This window comes from Symphodus melops (assembly GCF_947650265.1).
Source record: "Symphodus melops genome assembly, chromosome: 6".
In the NCBI taxonomy this organism is placed as follows: Eukaryota; Metazoa; Chordata; class Actinopteri; order Labriformes; family Labridae; genus Symphodus; species Symphodus melops.
The window spans coordinates 14874569-14890750 of record NC_136696.1 but is presented as its reverse complement, the minus strand read 5'-3'; the positions used below and the strand labels follow the sequence as shown (position 1 = coordinate 14890750).

At 39.2% G+C, this 16182-nt stretch overlaps 1 protein-coding gene across 1 annotated transcript; it reads left to right on the top strand.

The window, feature by feature from the left end:
- The first annotated feature begins 9561 nt into the window (after positions 1-9561).
- On the top strand, positions 9562-16020 carry neto2b (neuropilin (NRP) and tolloid (TLL)-like 2b). Its single transcript, XM_079345391.1, has 12 exons — positions 9562-9853; positions 11082-11138; positions 11311-11463; positions 11739-11987; positions 12147-12194; positions 12324-12451; positions 12885-12986; positions 13266-13392; positions 13811-13924; positions 14409-14539; positions 14626-14718; positions 14799-16020. Exons 1-12 carry the CDS (start codon positions 9844-9846, stop codon positions 15246-15248), a joined length of 1662 nt encoding a protein of 553 aa, XP_079201517.1. The 5' UTR covers positions 9562-9843; the 3' UTR covers positions 15249-16020.
- The last annotated feature ends 162 nt before the right edge of the window (positions 16021-16182 follow it).

The following is a 16182-nucleotide window of genomic DNA, read 5'->3' as shown; positions in this document are numbered from 1 at the left end:
AATTGTAGTTAGTACAGTATGACTGTAAAGCTTTAATCTTTGGAGTCAACAGGAGCACACACAAAGTAGAAAGTTGTTACTCTACAGAACAACATTAAGTTAATTAGTGGAGAAGACTGTCAAGTGTACAGTGTCATGCCCACTTGAATAAATTTTCTGGAAGCCGCATATCTCTGACCACTTAAACTCACAAGACCACAGTTAGTTTCACTTCCATTATCAAAAGATAAGCTGTAGTCCTTATTTCAACATAAAAAAGGTTCATCCAGTTTATTGATGTTAGTTCAGTGCATACGGACAGTTCAACAAGATTTTGTAGCATTAATACTGATTAGACCTCAGACTTTTAAAGCTATTAGATGATATCTCTCCATACCAGCTATATCAATTACTCTAACGATATCAATGTATGTTTAACATGGAGCATATTTGACAATAAACAACCTTGAATCCTTGAATCAATGTTTTGTAGCTTTATGGAAAGTTTGTACTACTGCTGATATTTTCAGAAGAATTTGTAACTTGGGTGAAAGTCTCCTTTTAAAGAACCTGTTTCATTGAAATTGACTGCGCATATTTTGGTTTCCATTCAACTTTGTTCATCTTCAAGTGAAAAAAATTTCTCGCACAAGCCTTAAAGCATCATCGTCCTCTTTGTGCTCAGTAATCTCAGTCTGCAATTGTTCTGATATTTTACCATCAGGTCTTTCATGCTGAGGGCTGCTCGTGTACAGTACAGTTTCCATCTCTCTAATGTCCATGTCTGTTTCTGAAACGTATGTCCTCTCCTGGGCATCACTGCAGTCTGAGGACTCCTCCTGTATAGCCTCGGGCAGCTTCTTTGAGGTGGCAGGGTTCTCCATAATCCTCCTAGTAACTTTCAGGGCCTTGTCTTCAACCTGTGTGTATGGTTTGGACAGGGTCAATAACACACATTTTACACAATGCATGAATACAATCACATAGAACGGTGTGACATATGGTTTCTTTAAAAAAAAACATTTTAAACGTTTGTGAGACTGTATGCAAGTTATGTGCCGGCTAAATATAAACTGCATTTTAATCAAGGTACCTATGTACCAGGCCAAGGATTGGAAACAATAATGATCTTTAAAACACTGTGCATTTCCTTCTGCTATACGATTTGGAAGGCTATTGACATTTAATACGAATGCCTGACTCTTTTAAAGTATTTTTTTCCTTCTGTATGGAAAATTTACTTCAAACGGTTACAAAGAAAATGAGAAACATCGCCACCTTTCGGTCACTCAGGTGAGCCATCTCCCCAGAAGCAACGTTGGTAAGAAATGAGGCCGCAGCTTCTACCAGCTCCTTCTCGTTCATACAATAGAAGACTGCCCTGTAAATACAATCGATGTGCATTTTGATCAGTTTGACTTTCTATGACTAAGGAAAGCGAGACTTAGAGAAGTATTTTACCTCGCAATTTTCTCTTTTCTCTTGCTCTTCAGCGGCTCTTTCTCTGTCACCTTCACCTCCTTCTTCTTCATCCAAGGCGGCAGCGCGCGACTCCTTTCACACATATCAGACTATGCTTCTCAAACGAATCGTAGAATCATGTATTTAGTGAGTTGTTATTTTTACAGTCTATGGTTGGGACCTGAAACAAAGGGTTCAGCGAAGCCACGTGACTACACCACGGACTCGGCTACACTTATTGGCTAAGTATTTAGCGCCGCGTAGCGGAAAACTCCCTGAACCACAGAAGAGAATTAGTGGTGGGTCTTCTCGAAGGAGCGCTTCCTGTTTCTTCAAACTTAAACCTAAGCTTCAAACTATCAAACACATCGGTGTGGTAATGTACCGTGCATTTAATTTAGGGTGACCAAACGTCCTCTTTTGCCCGGACATGTCCACTTTTTACGTCTTGTCCGGGGGGTTTTATAAAATCATGAAAACGTCCGGGTTCACCGTCTTTCATGGAACCATCAAGTTTGTACTTAAATTGACCGGCGCAAAATAATACGGTAGCTACTTCGTTACGTGACGTAATTCTCGAGGCTGCTTTGGGGGCGGCTCTGCGACGTGCACAGGGAACAGCAGACAGCGGAGCAGCAATGATTGCACACAAAATGCCGAAGCGCAAGTGCAGCTTCACAGATGAACTACAAAAACACTGTAAAACACTACAGCAGCTACACAGCAACAGCAAAGAGATGTCTTGCAAATACTTTTATGCTTATTTGTTGAGCAACTGGAAACTGCTGGGAAAGACCAGTTCTGCAGAAAATATGGATGGGCAGACAAGGAGGACGAAGAAGAAAAGCAGGATGAATAAGACAAAAAAAAAAAGATTAAAAGTAGATCATTTTTGTTTGTTAAGTTAGTATTTTTCAGAGCATTTTTTCTAATGTACCTTGTTACCTTGAAGAGGGATATATTAAAAGCTGGATTTTCTAACACAAAGAGTTCATATTTTCACATTATTTATTTGAAAAGAGAGCTATTATTTTGTTACAGGTAGTTACATATTTCATTTGATTTTATTACAGAAGTTACATTTGCACCATTGAGGCATAATAAATCATGATCATAGACCTCTGAGAAGCCTGTCTGAATTTGTGTCTCATGGCCGTTCCGAGTGTCCTCTTTTTTGGAAATCAAAATATGGTCACCCTAATTTAATTGATTTATGTTGTCTAGGTTGTAACTAATCTTTTTACAAGAATCACTAAGTGAAGCTCGAAAACTATCGTATCAGACCGTTTACCGTTTAAATAGGGATGATAAATTGTAATAAAATTACGAACATGCTCCGGTCTGTTCGACATTGTAAACAGTGACTTACAGTGGCTGACGGCTTACACACTCGTAAGCTTGTACATCATACACACTTTAAAGGCAGGGTAGCCTATAGGTAATTTTCTCCAGATGCACTTTTTAAGATTTTAGTTGAAATTGTCTTTAGGTCTTGACAGCAGGGTGATCAGGGGTCTGAGACCACCCAAACTCACTTCTCACCTGTGCGCCGACGCGAGTGGCCACACATTCAGTAGCTCCGTCCCTGTCGCTTGAATTTCCCTCGGGATCAATAAAGTATCTATCTATCTATCTATCTATTGACATTTGAGCCCCCCTGAAAACTTCTAAAGCAACATGTTGAGGGGTCTGTGGAAAAAATCACCTGCATTTGACTTTATACTCTGCAGTGGACGAGAGAGAGAGAGCGAGTGTGACTGTCAACAATGATCCCGACCTGAAACATTACTACTCTCCAGTCCACATTTAGAAGTATTAAAATAAATTGTTGTGTGAACATGTGACTAACACTTGGAACGTTAATAAAAAGATTGGATCATAATTGTTTTTCTGAAAAGGCACAAACTGGTGCATACAAACTGATCAGAATACAAGAAAATGAATGTGAGGTGTCCACAATCTTCAGGGGAGATCCCCAGATCCTCCATAACCAGTTTGTGATCTTCTTAAACAGCTGCATGATGATGAAGTTGTTCTGCCTTTTTGCAGCACGTTTCCTCACTTAAAGGTGAAGGTCAAAAAGGCTTCTTTTTTTAAAAACTTTTTTTTGTTCAGGTAAAATGAAATGATGGCAGCCTACAATGTCATGTTCAAATACTTACATTTATGTCATTTTCGAAATCCCTCATTCCCTTTATCATCTGTAACTTCCACCTCCTACAAATGCACTAGCACGCTTAAATAAACTCACATACACACACATCGTTCAGTGGTCGTCGGATTTAAACCAGGCTTGCAAATAGTGTGGCCTAATTAAAACTCCGTTGCAAAGTCTTATCATCCAAATTAACATCTCTCACTCTGTCAGCCTAACCAAATCACTTTGTCTTGCAGTACTTTGCAGAAATCTACAATCACATCATTTTTGAAAAGTCTTGCTTCTTTTATAAATATTATATTAAAATGTTGGGTCCCAACCACAAAGCAACATTTCTTTAAATAAATAATACAATCACATAAATGAATCCATTTAAATGTGTGGACATGTTCTTACACCAATAGCTTCCTGCCCTGCGTGTTATTCTGGCCAGCCTAAAATAATCCCTGTTAGTCTAGTCGCGTGACATATTTTCTCCCACATTTCCCCCATCTACACTCTGTCCTTACAATGCCCTTATTCAATCTGGGATGTTCAAAAAATCCTTCAGACTCTCACTTTCTGACACTTTCTACCCAAAGCTGCTCTCTCTCTCTCTCTCTCTCTCTCTCTCCCTCTCTCTCTCTCTGTCTGTCTCTGGCCTTGTAATTATGTCTGTAATGCCCCATCCTGCTAGTGCTTATGCCTTGATTGGAAAGACCAGCTTTGTATATTTGACTAAATTAAAAAGTGGGGGGAAAGGGAGGGGAAAATCTCAAGGGAGACAGCATGTTAACAGCCAGATGCATGCACATTGTCACTTTCTCTGAAGCTCTTATGTTTAGCGCATTTTAGGAATAGTGAATTGAAGTCGTTTCGTATCAAATGAAAATCCACAAATCTCCTGACACACTGTCCTTACTTGTTCGGGATGTAAACATTGAACGTTTTTAAGGATTGCTGTGATACAGGCCCATATTTGTCACTTGTTTGTCATTGTTAACAACAAAACCATGTTTAATGCTCCTCTTAAACTGGTCAATTCATTTGCTTACAGAGAAAAACCACAGGATTGTCCCTGACAAGGCTCTGACAAGGCTCTTATCCATCTCCTAATTGACAACATTTCAGATGAACGTTAAAACTCATTATCATTGTTGTAAAATTCATTGTAAAATGATTCAAACTTATAAAATAATCTTTGAAGAACCTTAAGTAGCATTGACCTTATCCTCCTTCCGGGCTTGATGCCACATCCACAGATTAGGCAGTCGTAAGAAGATTTCTGTTTGTACTCCAAAGGAGAAAAGCTTGTTGCTTCTTTACTGCCACATTTGTGGGTTGAGCACGCCCAAGATGTCTGCTGAACTTACTGACATGAGCGCATCAGTACTGTGGTTTTAGTGAAGTCTGTTTTAACTGCTTAATGTTGATTCCAATATTATTTTCAACGTTGACAATAGAAATAGTAAAAAGTTCTGTTTGTTTTTAATAGGGCAATACACATTGATACACAATCACTGCATATATGTTTGAGTAATGATTGCACTTCAGCTAATTGTTTGAGTCCAAATTGATAAACCTTTGAAGTTGAATAAGGCACAAAAAACCTGATCTGAAAAGTTCAGTTTGTTATTTTACATCATCCTCTCTGTATCTCCTCTGCTGTTTCCACGACCTCCTCTTCACACTTTCTCCTCTTTCTTTGAGGGCCCTAATTGGTGAGAACCAGACTAATCTTCTAGTTGTCTTCCTCTGCATTAATCCGTCTCTGAGTGAGGGGCATTACCATTGGCCTTCTGGCCCAGACTCTTTCGTTGTGATTGGCCATATGGCATGAGAGAGAAAGAGAGTGAGGGAGAGAGAGATTTAAGGAGAGCAGAATGTTTAAAATGAAAGAAGATATTGTGCTGCTTAAAGAAGGGGATGATGGTATCTGCCGGCAGAGACATAATGCCTTCTCAATATGTTGTCACAGGTCATATAAGTTCACATGTGGTCACAGAGTTTGCGTCATTTTTAGGCTAAACCTTTGTTGCTTTCTGTGTAGCAACGAGAAGGACATGTATACATCTAGAGATGCCTGAATTTAAGCTCTCTTCAAAATTATTTTAACACTCATAGAGTGAGTATATTTTCATGAACTTTTTGTCAATTTCATTTGCTGTTTGCTTGAGTTTAATTTGTTGTTTAATTGTATTTTCGAAATCATCCCCGACATGGTCATGTGGTTGATACTAGTTTTTTTTTGATATTATTGCTTATTTTAATACAATTTTTACTAAAACGTTTTTTTAACCATTTTTAATACAGAGACGGCCTTTCACTCAGGCAGGGGGCAAAATGGGGAGCTTGTGTAGATTGTGAAGAAGAATGGGTTTAATCATTGGATGTTTTTTTTTACTAGATTTTTGCTTTGGGCTGTTTCAACGGCCTATAGTTTTTATATTTTCTAATGTGTTTGTTCTTCTTATCCTTTCCCGTCCAATCTGTTGTCACATGGGCCATAGATAAGAGTAGTTTAGTATCAGCTCTTCCTGCTGCATTATATTACGTGTGTAAATCTGTCCAAGGACTCATGTTTGTGTCTCAGAGGATGGGGATGGGTCCGTCTGGCAATGAACCTTAAGCTGTAAACTAGTGTAAGGATTCATCTTGTGGGGTTGGTGCAGTTCATATCTAAATGTATCAGATGTCACCAGTCAAGAAAAGATTGGAAAAGTAAATTATGCTGAGTGATTCTGAGGTTATGTCTCCTATATAGTGGGTCAGTGCATGTAGATGATTAGTCGTGACTTAAGCTACAGCTGCAATGTCAAAGTGTTTTGGCAGGAGTAAAGGCAACTTAAGGACAAAAAGTAAAGCACACAATCAATGAAATGTTGGAAGTCAGTAGGATGCAGTAATCTGTTCCACCCTATTGAAGCGGGGACTTGTAGGCGACTTCCTCATCAACAGTAATAGGCCAAATCCATGCGGATTTCCTGCCAATCTCAGTCTGGTTGTAGGATGTTAATGACTTTTCCTGGGAAGCTGGTAATAATACTTTCTTTTCTTTCTAAATTTGTCACTCTGCTGTGTTTCATTGCAAAAGGAAAATCAAGTAACACTCATGGTGTTATCCTACACTCCGAACTCCTTGTTTTTTCACATCATGCTATTTTCTCTCATCTTGCTTTTATTAAAACAGGAGAAAAAGGAAAGAATAGAGGGTACAAAATGAAGTTCACCCAGCAGAAACACCGGGCTCACTCAGCTATAGACTGTGCCAAATTAAAGATGTTAATTTCATCCTTAAGCAGACACTAATAAGAGCAATCAACCGCCTGGTTGAGACGCCCATCAAAATGCTAATTACAATCCCAATGAAGAGATAAGGGGGCCTTAATCATTTTAACACTACTTTCTGACTTTCTTCCAGTGGTTTGGCACTACATTTTCAGAAAATGTTTTCTTGACTTGGTCATGTGGTTGCTACTAATCATTTTCATTACTATTTCTGAGCATCCCTGTGTTGTATCACTTCTTCTCTCAAATATGACAGAGATCTGATCTGCAGCCGAGAGTTAAATGTTGGTACTTTTAAGGACTAAGTGAGATTAAAGAGATTTCAGTGAATAACACTGAGACAATGTTTCGACATGCAAGTAAGTATTGTCATAAAAATATTTTCCATACATTAGATTTAGATAGCACTTTTCTGAATACTCATCGATACCAAAGAACAACAACAAACAATGAAAACAGTACACAGAAAAAGTAGTCTGAAAGGAGGATGAGAACAGAGGATTGGCAATGGAGAGAGCCCTGTCCCCTCCCTGCAGGAATTACCGTACTGTAGGTTAAGTGGTGTGCGAAGGCAGACCTGAGAGTGGTGTTGGGAGTGTGCCAGTGGAGTAGCTCAGACAGAAAGGGGGAGCCAGGTTTTGGAGGGCTTTGCAGGTTATGAACATTTAATTTTGTGCAAAGCTGTTCATTCTCAAATTCACATTTTTATGATTACGATGATTGCTTATGAGTTCAAAAATGCAAACTACAAGAAAGAACTGGCATGTTAACGTCCAAAATCTTCCGTTTTATTTTTGAAAGAACAAACAACATTTTTTGAGAGCGAGTAGGAGAATCGCAGAACAAGGTATACTAGATTCATCTATAAACTCTTCCAGAAGTTTTTGAAAAGATGTTTTGTCAAAAGCGATTTACGCCATAGGAAACTTTTTTTCATCTACTTGATGAATAATTCTGACAGAGCGCCCTCTCGCACGCACTGTGTAGAGCTGTTTTTCAGGAGCATTTTAAATCAGAAAACTGTATGAAGTGGAAGCAGAAGAGGAAAGACTGCCATGACAACTCTGAGTTACAAAGGCTCCACCAACACTACAGAAACTCACAGGATTCAAAGGAAACACAGCATTTCCATTTTCTTTTGGTTACTACAACGCAGAGCTTTTTCTTCAGTAGCAGCGGAGGTACATTCTGAGGAGATTTAGTTTTTTTGCTCCTCTTTGATCTCCTGTCCTCAAACCCTCTGTTTTAGGACTGTAGCTGCCACAAGAGAATCAGGCAAGTGATTGAGTGAGTGTGTCAGTTTGTCACACGTTTGAGTAATAGGCAGACAGTTATAGTGTCTGTGGTCATCTGTGACAACTGATGTTTATAAAGCCTTGTTGGAAACCTGTGCCTCACACGTTCACACTGAAACACAATGAGGTGCAGCAGTCAGTGGAAACTAAAGAAACCACAGATAATATACAATTCATGCATCTCAAAGACAACACTTTCACTTTTTTGTAATCAAAGTGTCATTGTTAAGCCCAGGCCCAGATGATGTAACTTTATGCATATATTTTGTGGGAGAGTTTTTCATATCCTGCCAAATTATTTTTCCCCAAGGTTGTTTCTGCAGAGGAAAGATTGGCCCCACCATCGTGAGTAATGATAGCCAAGGAGACTGTGAAATAGCTTTGTGATGTTTTGGTCTGTGCTTTGCCTCTTTTTAATGAAGTTTGGTGGCTGATTTTCAGTTGAACTTTTATGCCTTTAAATACAAAAATGCAGACGAGGACATATTGTTTGACCCATTATTTTTTATAAATATAAGACAAACAGACAGTTTGATATGATACTTTTGTTTATTGACATAAATGCATCCTCTGTGCTGAATGTATCATCCCCAGATGTTACAGTATAACAATTAAATGTTTCTTTCACAGTATTGACTTCTGTATGATCAGATTTTTAAGTGTCAGCTCATGATATAATATGCTTATATCAAAAAGATCAACTGTATATAAAGTTGGTTTAGCTCCACACTAAACCACACTGAATTTCTGTTCATATGTTTATTTCTCCTTTTTAAAAAAATCATACAATGTAATGATAAAACAGTCATACCTATTCAGTTATATGACATGTTAATTTACTTTTGTTACTTAATGCAAATAGTTTGCTTCTAACACTTCCTTATTTTTATTAAATACTTAATTGTGTCACTTGTGTCTGATTGAAGTGGCCGCTGTTCAATTCCGTATACGCAGACAGGTCCGTGTTCTGCAAAGTTTAAATCTCCATCTGCAGTGCACCAATTCTTTGCATCCAACACATGTTGCGTCTTGTTTTTTTTTAGGTTGCATTTAGTGTCCTTCCAAGAAATGAGAAAATACAGCAGGGTGGGCGCCTGGCTCTGTGCTCTGCATAGAAATCTGTTTGTTGACTGATTTATAGCCTATAGCCTGTGTGTGTGTGTGTGTGTGTGTGATGTGTTTGCTAGCATTCTGGACACTTGCCCCGTTTAATTTAATTATGATTATTTTTTTAAGTTGAATTCCTGTCATTCATCTTTATAATCGTCATAACTAGCTAATTTATTAATATTACTCAACGCTCAATTACGCACATGCGCATACATGCTGTCCCCCCCTTCCCCGCGCCAACTTCTCGAGACCAATCTGAGAAGCGCGAGCAGCCACAGACAGATGATCGGTTTATCCGAGAGGACGGATCAGCCCCTTATACTGATACAAACATCTGACGGTTTGGTTTATTCAATGATGGGGGACTGACGTTGAATCAGAAGTTCATCCGCGCTTTTCAGCCCCAGAAGCGCCCTTCATGTTGACGGATGGGATTAAGGATGAAAAGGTGAAAGTTGGATTTTGTAAATGTAACATGCTTTAATCCGAAACAATTGATGTAAACGGTCGACGTGATGTAAGGGAAACAGAAGTTTAAAACCAAATCCCAGAAAAAGGACTTCGGCTGAGATAATGCATGTGGGTGAGTCTGCATAGCTTAATCTTATTTTTTTAGTCAAGTTGTCTGAGGAAATTAATTTGTTTTTCTTTGTGTTTCATTAAGAAATGTAATCTTTTATTATTAATTTTCCTAAATTGTATGGTTTGTTAATTAGAAGGTATATGTTACAATTGTGTATGTTATTCACATGCGTTCTTATTTTGCTTAAATTGATAACAGAATCACTTAAATCATTTAAAAACTAAAAGACAGAAAATGCTGTGAAAATGTGGCTTAAAGACGCATGATGCTGAAGTGACAGCTCCTCACATGCAGTCGGCATCTTCTGCTTTGCCTATTGCCTTTAAAACAAATGCAAAAACAAATTTTGCAAGCACAGAGGAAACGTGGAAATTATTCAGAACGAGGGAAATCTCTTTCCTCGCTTGCATCAGCATGTGGTAGTTTAGTTTCCGGACAGGAGGATTTATGCTGCTGATGCTGCCTCAGGTCTTCCTCTACACAGAATAAATATGATCTCTTTGAGAGAGGTTCACGGCAATAGACTTGGATGAACACAGAATATTAATTCTCCCAATGAAGAGGTATGCCAGTCAACAATTTGAAGTGTTTTTATTACTGTTAAACTTCCTTTATTTATGATCCCAGAAATAATTATTACTGTGCTGAAAAATTGATGTATCATTTTCTCTTTTTTTTAACCAATTCATGTAGTTCACAGACAGCATGAGCCAAATTTGCCAGACACTGAATAAATGTCTGCAGTGTGCATGAAAAACTGCTGTCCTGTGTTTAGCAGCTTGTCAGTATGTTGGGAGCAACATGCCACTTTGGTGTAAAGTCAAAAGCAAAATTTGAGTGGCCTGTTGTCCTTGGGCCACATGGCCCATTTAGGTCATCTTTATTTTATATAATGGACACAAATGTGGCAAAAGGTATTATTCCATGATACAGACACTCCTCTGTGCACTATTAAACTGTCATTTAGTTCTTACTTTGGTCCACTGTCACAGGAAAAGGAAAAGTAGGATGTAATAACAGGAAGAATAGTTAAGTAAGCAGATGGTTGAAGCAACATGTCCTCCTTCTCTGTCCTTTTCACCCATAGCCTCTGTACATTCACAGATTCAGATGAGTGCACAGAGACAGCTAACACAAATCCTGCTAAGCTCTCTCTGTTTTCTTTTATTCCTTGATTGTAAGCTTCCTTACAGTCTTCCTTTCTCACACATGTCAACTTCTTTTGCAGTCTGGATTTTTCTCCTGTTTGTCGAGGAGGGATTTTCAGTGGCACAAAAGACCAAAGGTAAATACAAATGCTTTATATTTTGAACTTGAATTCAAGATCAGAGAAGATCTTGCATGGTTAGTTATTTAAAGGCCTTTGAGATATGGATTGTCTTGTTTCATTAACAGCACAGATCGTTTTTCTTTCTTAAATTCGCACATGTCACGTGTGTTTCCTATCATAACAACAGATGGAGGATCAAAAGGGGTCAAACCTTCTCAACGGCCACAACACTCTCGCCACTGTGGAAACTGGGTGCGAAACACAGAGGGAGGCAGCTTCAGTTCCCCAAACTACCCCAACACGTACCCACCCAACAAGGAGTGCTTGTATGTACTGGAAGGTAACTAACACAAGTCTGTTCCTGTTTATTTCACAGATGTGGAATCCCTTTGACTTTATTACTGGTTGTCATACTGAACTGGATTTGATAGCAAATTCATTCGTAGGGTTGCAGGTATTAGTCCATTACCAGTCCAATAGATATAATAGGCCTATTTTGATGATAAATAGTGTTGGCCATTTTTCAAGAACAATTGAAAGGACTCTCAGCATTTTCTCACTTTTTGATGTATGTCCCTTAATGATGTGACTCCTTCTCCTTCCTTCTCATCTCAGCCCTGCCCCGCCAAAGGATAGAGCTGCTGTTTCATGGGGCTTTCTACATCGAGGCATCATTCGAGTGTCGTTTTGACCACATCGAGGTGCGGGACGGCCCCTTCAGCTTCTCTCCACTCCTCAATCGATTCTGTGGCTCAGCTAGTCCTGGACTCGTCCTCTCCAGCGGCCGTTTCATGTGGATCCGCTTCTTCAGTGATGAGGAACTTGAGGGGATTGGCTTCCAGGTCCAGTACAGCTTTACTGCAGGTGATTCAAACACAGTGGGGTGATTACATTCCCATGTTGTCTCCTAAAATTACATTTCATTCAAATGTCTCTGCTGTCACTAGCCCACCATATGTTTATACTTCTATCACACTGTATGCTATGATATCTCACTGTCTCTCCGGATGATTTCCCCCAAAGACCCTGAATTTCATCTGCATGTGGGAGGACTCCTTAACCCGATCCCAGGTAAAGAACCACACAACTTAGTCCATAGGAACCATAATATGTTATGCAAAGTCACCTCTAATTTTCTTTTTCTGTTTTCCTTTTGTCTTACTGTTTGTTCTTAACCCTTTGCTGCTCTCTGCGTCTCAGACTGTCAGTTTGAGCTGTCTGGGGCTGATGGCATGATCCGTTCCAGTCAGGTGGAGGAGGAATACAAAGTGAAGCCCGACCAGGCAGTGGACTGCATCTGGACTATACGAGCCCCAAAAAACCACAAGGTACTTCATGTTTCAGGATAATGTTTTGCAAGTTATATAATACACACATATTTCTTAAACACAGAATTGAGAAGAAGAGAAGATGTGATTCATTGGAAACAACATGAAAAACAGCCTAGTGGTTTAAAAGATGAGTCTCCAGTCTGCAGGGTGTTTTGCATCCTGCATAGCTCTTCATCCCTTCAGACATTTTTGTCATGTGCTTCTTCTCTATTTTGCAGTGCATTTGGATATCAACTGCCTATCACACAAACCTCAGATAAGGACCAAATATAGTCTTAGAACAGGCATGTATACAGGCAGCAAAGTGTTAAATTAAGGATTTACACTTAATTTTTTTAATGCAGTGATACAGTACCATAAAACGATTTTGTGATTGCTAAAAAAAGGTGAACAAAATGTACTGTAAATCCCTCTTCCTTGCTTATTCCAGATTTACCTGCGCTTTCTGGAATACCAGTTGGAAAACTCAAATGAATGTAAGAAGAACTTTGTGGCTGTTTACGATGGCAGTAATGCTATTGAGGACCTAAAGGTATTTTGTTTGTTTAATAAACAGAATTGCCTCCTGAATGTGAAGTCAAAGGCCCTTAACACATTAGTATGTTTTATTTGTTGCAGAATGTTTGCATTAAACTCTCAGTTGTCAATTTAATTCACCTACAGCTACACAGCAGTGTTAACCTTTTCTCCTAGACCTAAACTTATTTTAATACTTGATGCTTAGTTATGTAGCAACTGTTCAACAAACCTTGATGTCATTGAAATCAATCATGAAAACACTTTAAGAGGACATGCTGTATGTTTTTTGCAGGCCAAGTTCTGCAGTACAGTCGCAAATGACATCATGTTGGACACTGGATTGGGAGTGGTGAGGATGTGGGCAGATGAGACGAGCCGCCTCAGCCGGTTCCGGATGCTGTTTACTTCATTTGCCGACCGTGAGTTTTGCCTTGGAATTACTGTGACTCTCTGGTGTTTTACGTTTGCTTATGTCCTTCTTATTTATGTTCTGCAGCTGTGACTGTATGAATGTACCAGGATTGTGGCAGCGCCCTCATGTGGCCTCTGTTCAATACTGCTGCGGCTCTTTTAAACTGAAGTTGTGTTCATCGCTCTTGCACAAAATATGTTACAACACACACAATCACACACACGCTCTGGGTTTCCATGTCTACCTTTGAATGAGTCAGTCCATTATTTTATCCAGACTTCATAAATGGGATCCTTTTTATTTAAACCGGACCAACAATGACAAATAGATGAAGCTCGTCAAACTGTTTGTTGCTTTGCTTTTTTTTTTTTTTTTTTAGCAAACAAGCTCTGTTACACACTGATGTGTCTGTGTTTGGATTTCAGCACCCTGTGCAGGCAGTTCATTCTTCTGCCACAGCAACATGTGCATCAACACTTCTTTGGTGTGCAACGGCGTACAAAACTGTGTCTTTCCTTGGGATGAAAGCAACTGCAAAGGTACACCACTTGTGCCGAAGCACTTGGCTATTCTAGGCTTTGCTTTGCTGTGTATCACAATGAGTTTGTAGAGAGTCTCTACTGTGTCACATTGAGCCTCCTTGGAATTTTGTAGCTATAAATCTAAATATAAAGACGGGCACTCCTCTTTTCCTAAGTGATTGAATAAGTATTATATTTCTATATTCATCACGATACCAGAGAGGAATGCAGATGTTTGAATGATGAATCTTCCTTCCAATTTGTTTGACATGAAAATAAAGATCTTATTATCTTTAAAAAGACCTTCAAGGCCTTTGGGCTGTTGAGTAGCTTTTACACAACTGGAGGAATGTTAATCAATGTGTTGGCTGTTGGTGAAGGTCAATTCAAGGAACAGGCTGTCCTGAGCCAGAAACAAGTTCATCAATGATGTAATGCCAGTCCCCCTAAAAGCCTTGCTATTTAATGACACCTTTTCCCTCTCTTCAAATCTATAATTCAGAAAAAAAGAGCAAAGGTGTTTTTCACCAGATCACAAAGACCCACGGGACAATCATCTTTGTATCTACGGGAGTGGTGCTTCTGCTCCTCATCGTCTCCATCCTGGTTCAAATCAAACAACCACGAAAAAAGGTAATTGAGATGATAAAGTTTGACATTTGTTTGTATCTGAATACACAATTTCATTCATGTCTTATGTATTCTAATTGTATTCAAAGGTGTTGGTTCGTAAGAATAACTTGTTCCAGCGAGGCGACTTACAGGACGCGTTTGACCCGCCACATTATGAGCTCTTTACTCTCAGGGACAAGGTTAGTCTGCTCACTTTATTATTAGCTCTAGGTGTGCGATGCTTTTCAAGTAACAAATACAACATCATTACTTTTTGTAGGAGATGTCGGGGGATCTCGGAGAATTATCAGAAGAGCTTCAATCCCTGCAGGCGCTCAGGAGATCCTCGTCGGGGTCACGATGCATTCATGAACACCACTGTGGTTCTCAGGCTTCTGTCAACTCAACCAAGACCAGTCACGCTGCCCTGGGCATTGGGAGGGGATCTTTGGAGCTTCCCCCTTTTCGTGGGGACTTCCAGAGCTCCTTACCACCCTCAAGAGACTTGCACAGCGGTCTGCGGAAAAAAAGCTGGCCTAGTATGAAACCAGGTTGGATACAGGGCCATCATGGTTTGGGGGAAAGAGAAATTGGACAGCAGGATAGAGTGATGGAAGAGGATGAAGATGAGGGAGAAGATGGAAGGTATGCCGTGTATGTACGCAGATCTGGAGGACGAAGAGGGAACTATGAAATGGCCCAACAGAGATCTTTGTCCATGGACTTCTGAAATTAAAGATGAGGTGGATTAAAGGCAGAAAAAAACTTTTTTAAAGTATGACACACTTTCAGGGCAAAAAACAAGGATATAAAGAAGAGAGGAGGCGCACCTTCTCACTTTATTTCTTTATGATGACAGTAATTATAAAGAGTTTACTTTTATTTACTCACTCCCTGATTGCTGTTCACTCACTGAAGCATTTTTGTGATCTGTGTTTAAGCAAAGACAGGTTTAAAGGTTGTTGTTATCGTTGTATTTTGTTTCATACGTTTTACTGTAAAGCAGAAATATGTTTTCAAACAATGTTTGAGTATTTTGAGAAAATGAGCAATGACAATTTAGCACTCAAACAATTTTTTTGTGAAATCAGTTATAACCTTTGTCAAATATTAAATATATTTCCCGTCTTGGTTTAGGGAAAGGGTTTCCTCATTTTTAATATGAAGTTAGTCTTAGCACCAGGTATTAAATTACCATCAGCACGTGAGAAGTCATACATGCACCTTCCCAGCATGGAGGTGTTGTTTTGGTTTTGCAGCATACCTGTGTTTGGACTCTCCCTCATAAAATATAATTCTGGTGTTGTTTAATTCTGTTTTATAATCTACAAAAGCCCCCTTTTCACATAAACAAATAGTATTGTAAAACACTGGAAGATTTTGTTTCACTTTCCATTTTGGCTTCATAGGTAGCCAACTGGATATAACCGATTTGCTTGCAGGCGTTGACTCATCTAAGCACAATAGGCATTGAAATAAAGATTCTGTGTACAACCCTAACCCAAGACAAGAATGCACACCGTTTCCCAAAAGTGTTTACAGCTTGAACTGTGACATGGGTTTTGCACAGTATACAGGGGGAGATTTAAGCAAGATAAAGAGAAGGTGAGTGTTGTTTCTGACTCATTGTTATTAGTATCTTGCAGTGATCTAGTGGCGTAGCA

Coding starts and splice junctions, on each gene's coding strand:
- neto2b (XM_079345391.1), top strand. Junction 11,464..11,738: donor GTGCTTGTATGTACTGGAAG/GTAACTAACACA, acceptor TTCTCATCTCAG/CCCTGCCCCGCCAAAGGATA. Junction 12,452..12,884: donor GAGCCCCAAAAAACCACAAG/GTACTTCATGTT, acceptor TGCTTATTCCAG/ATTTACCTGCGCTTTCTGGA.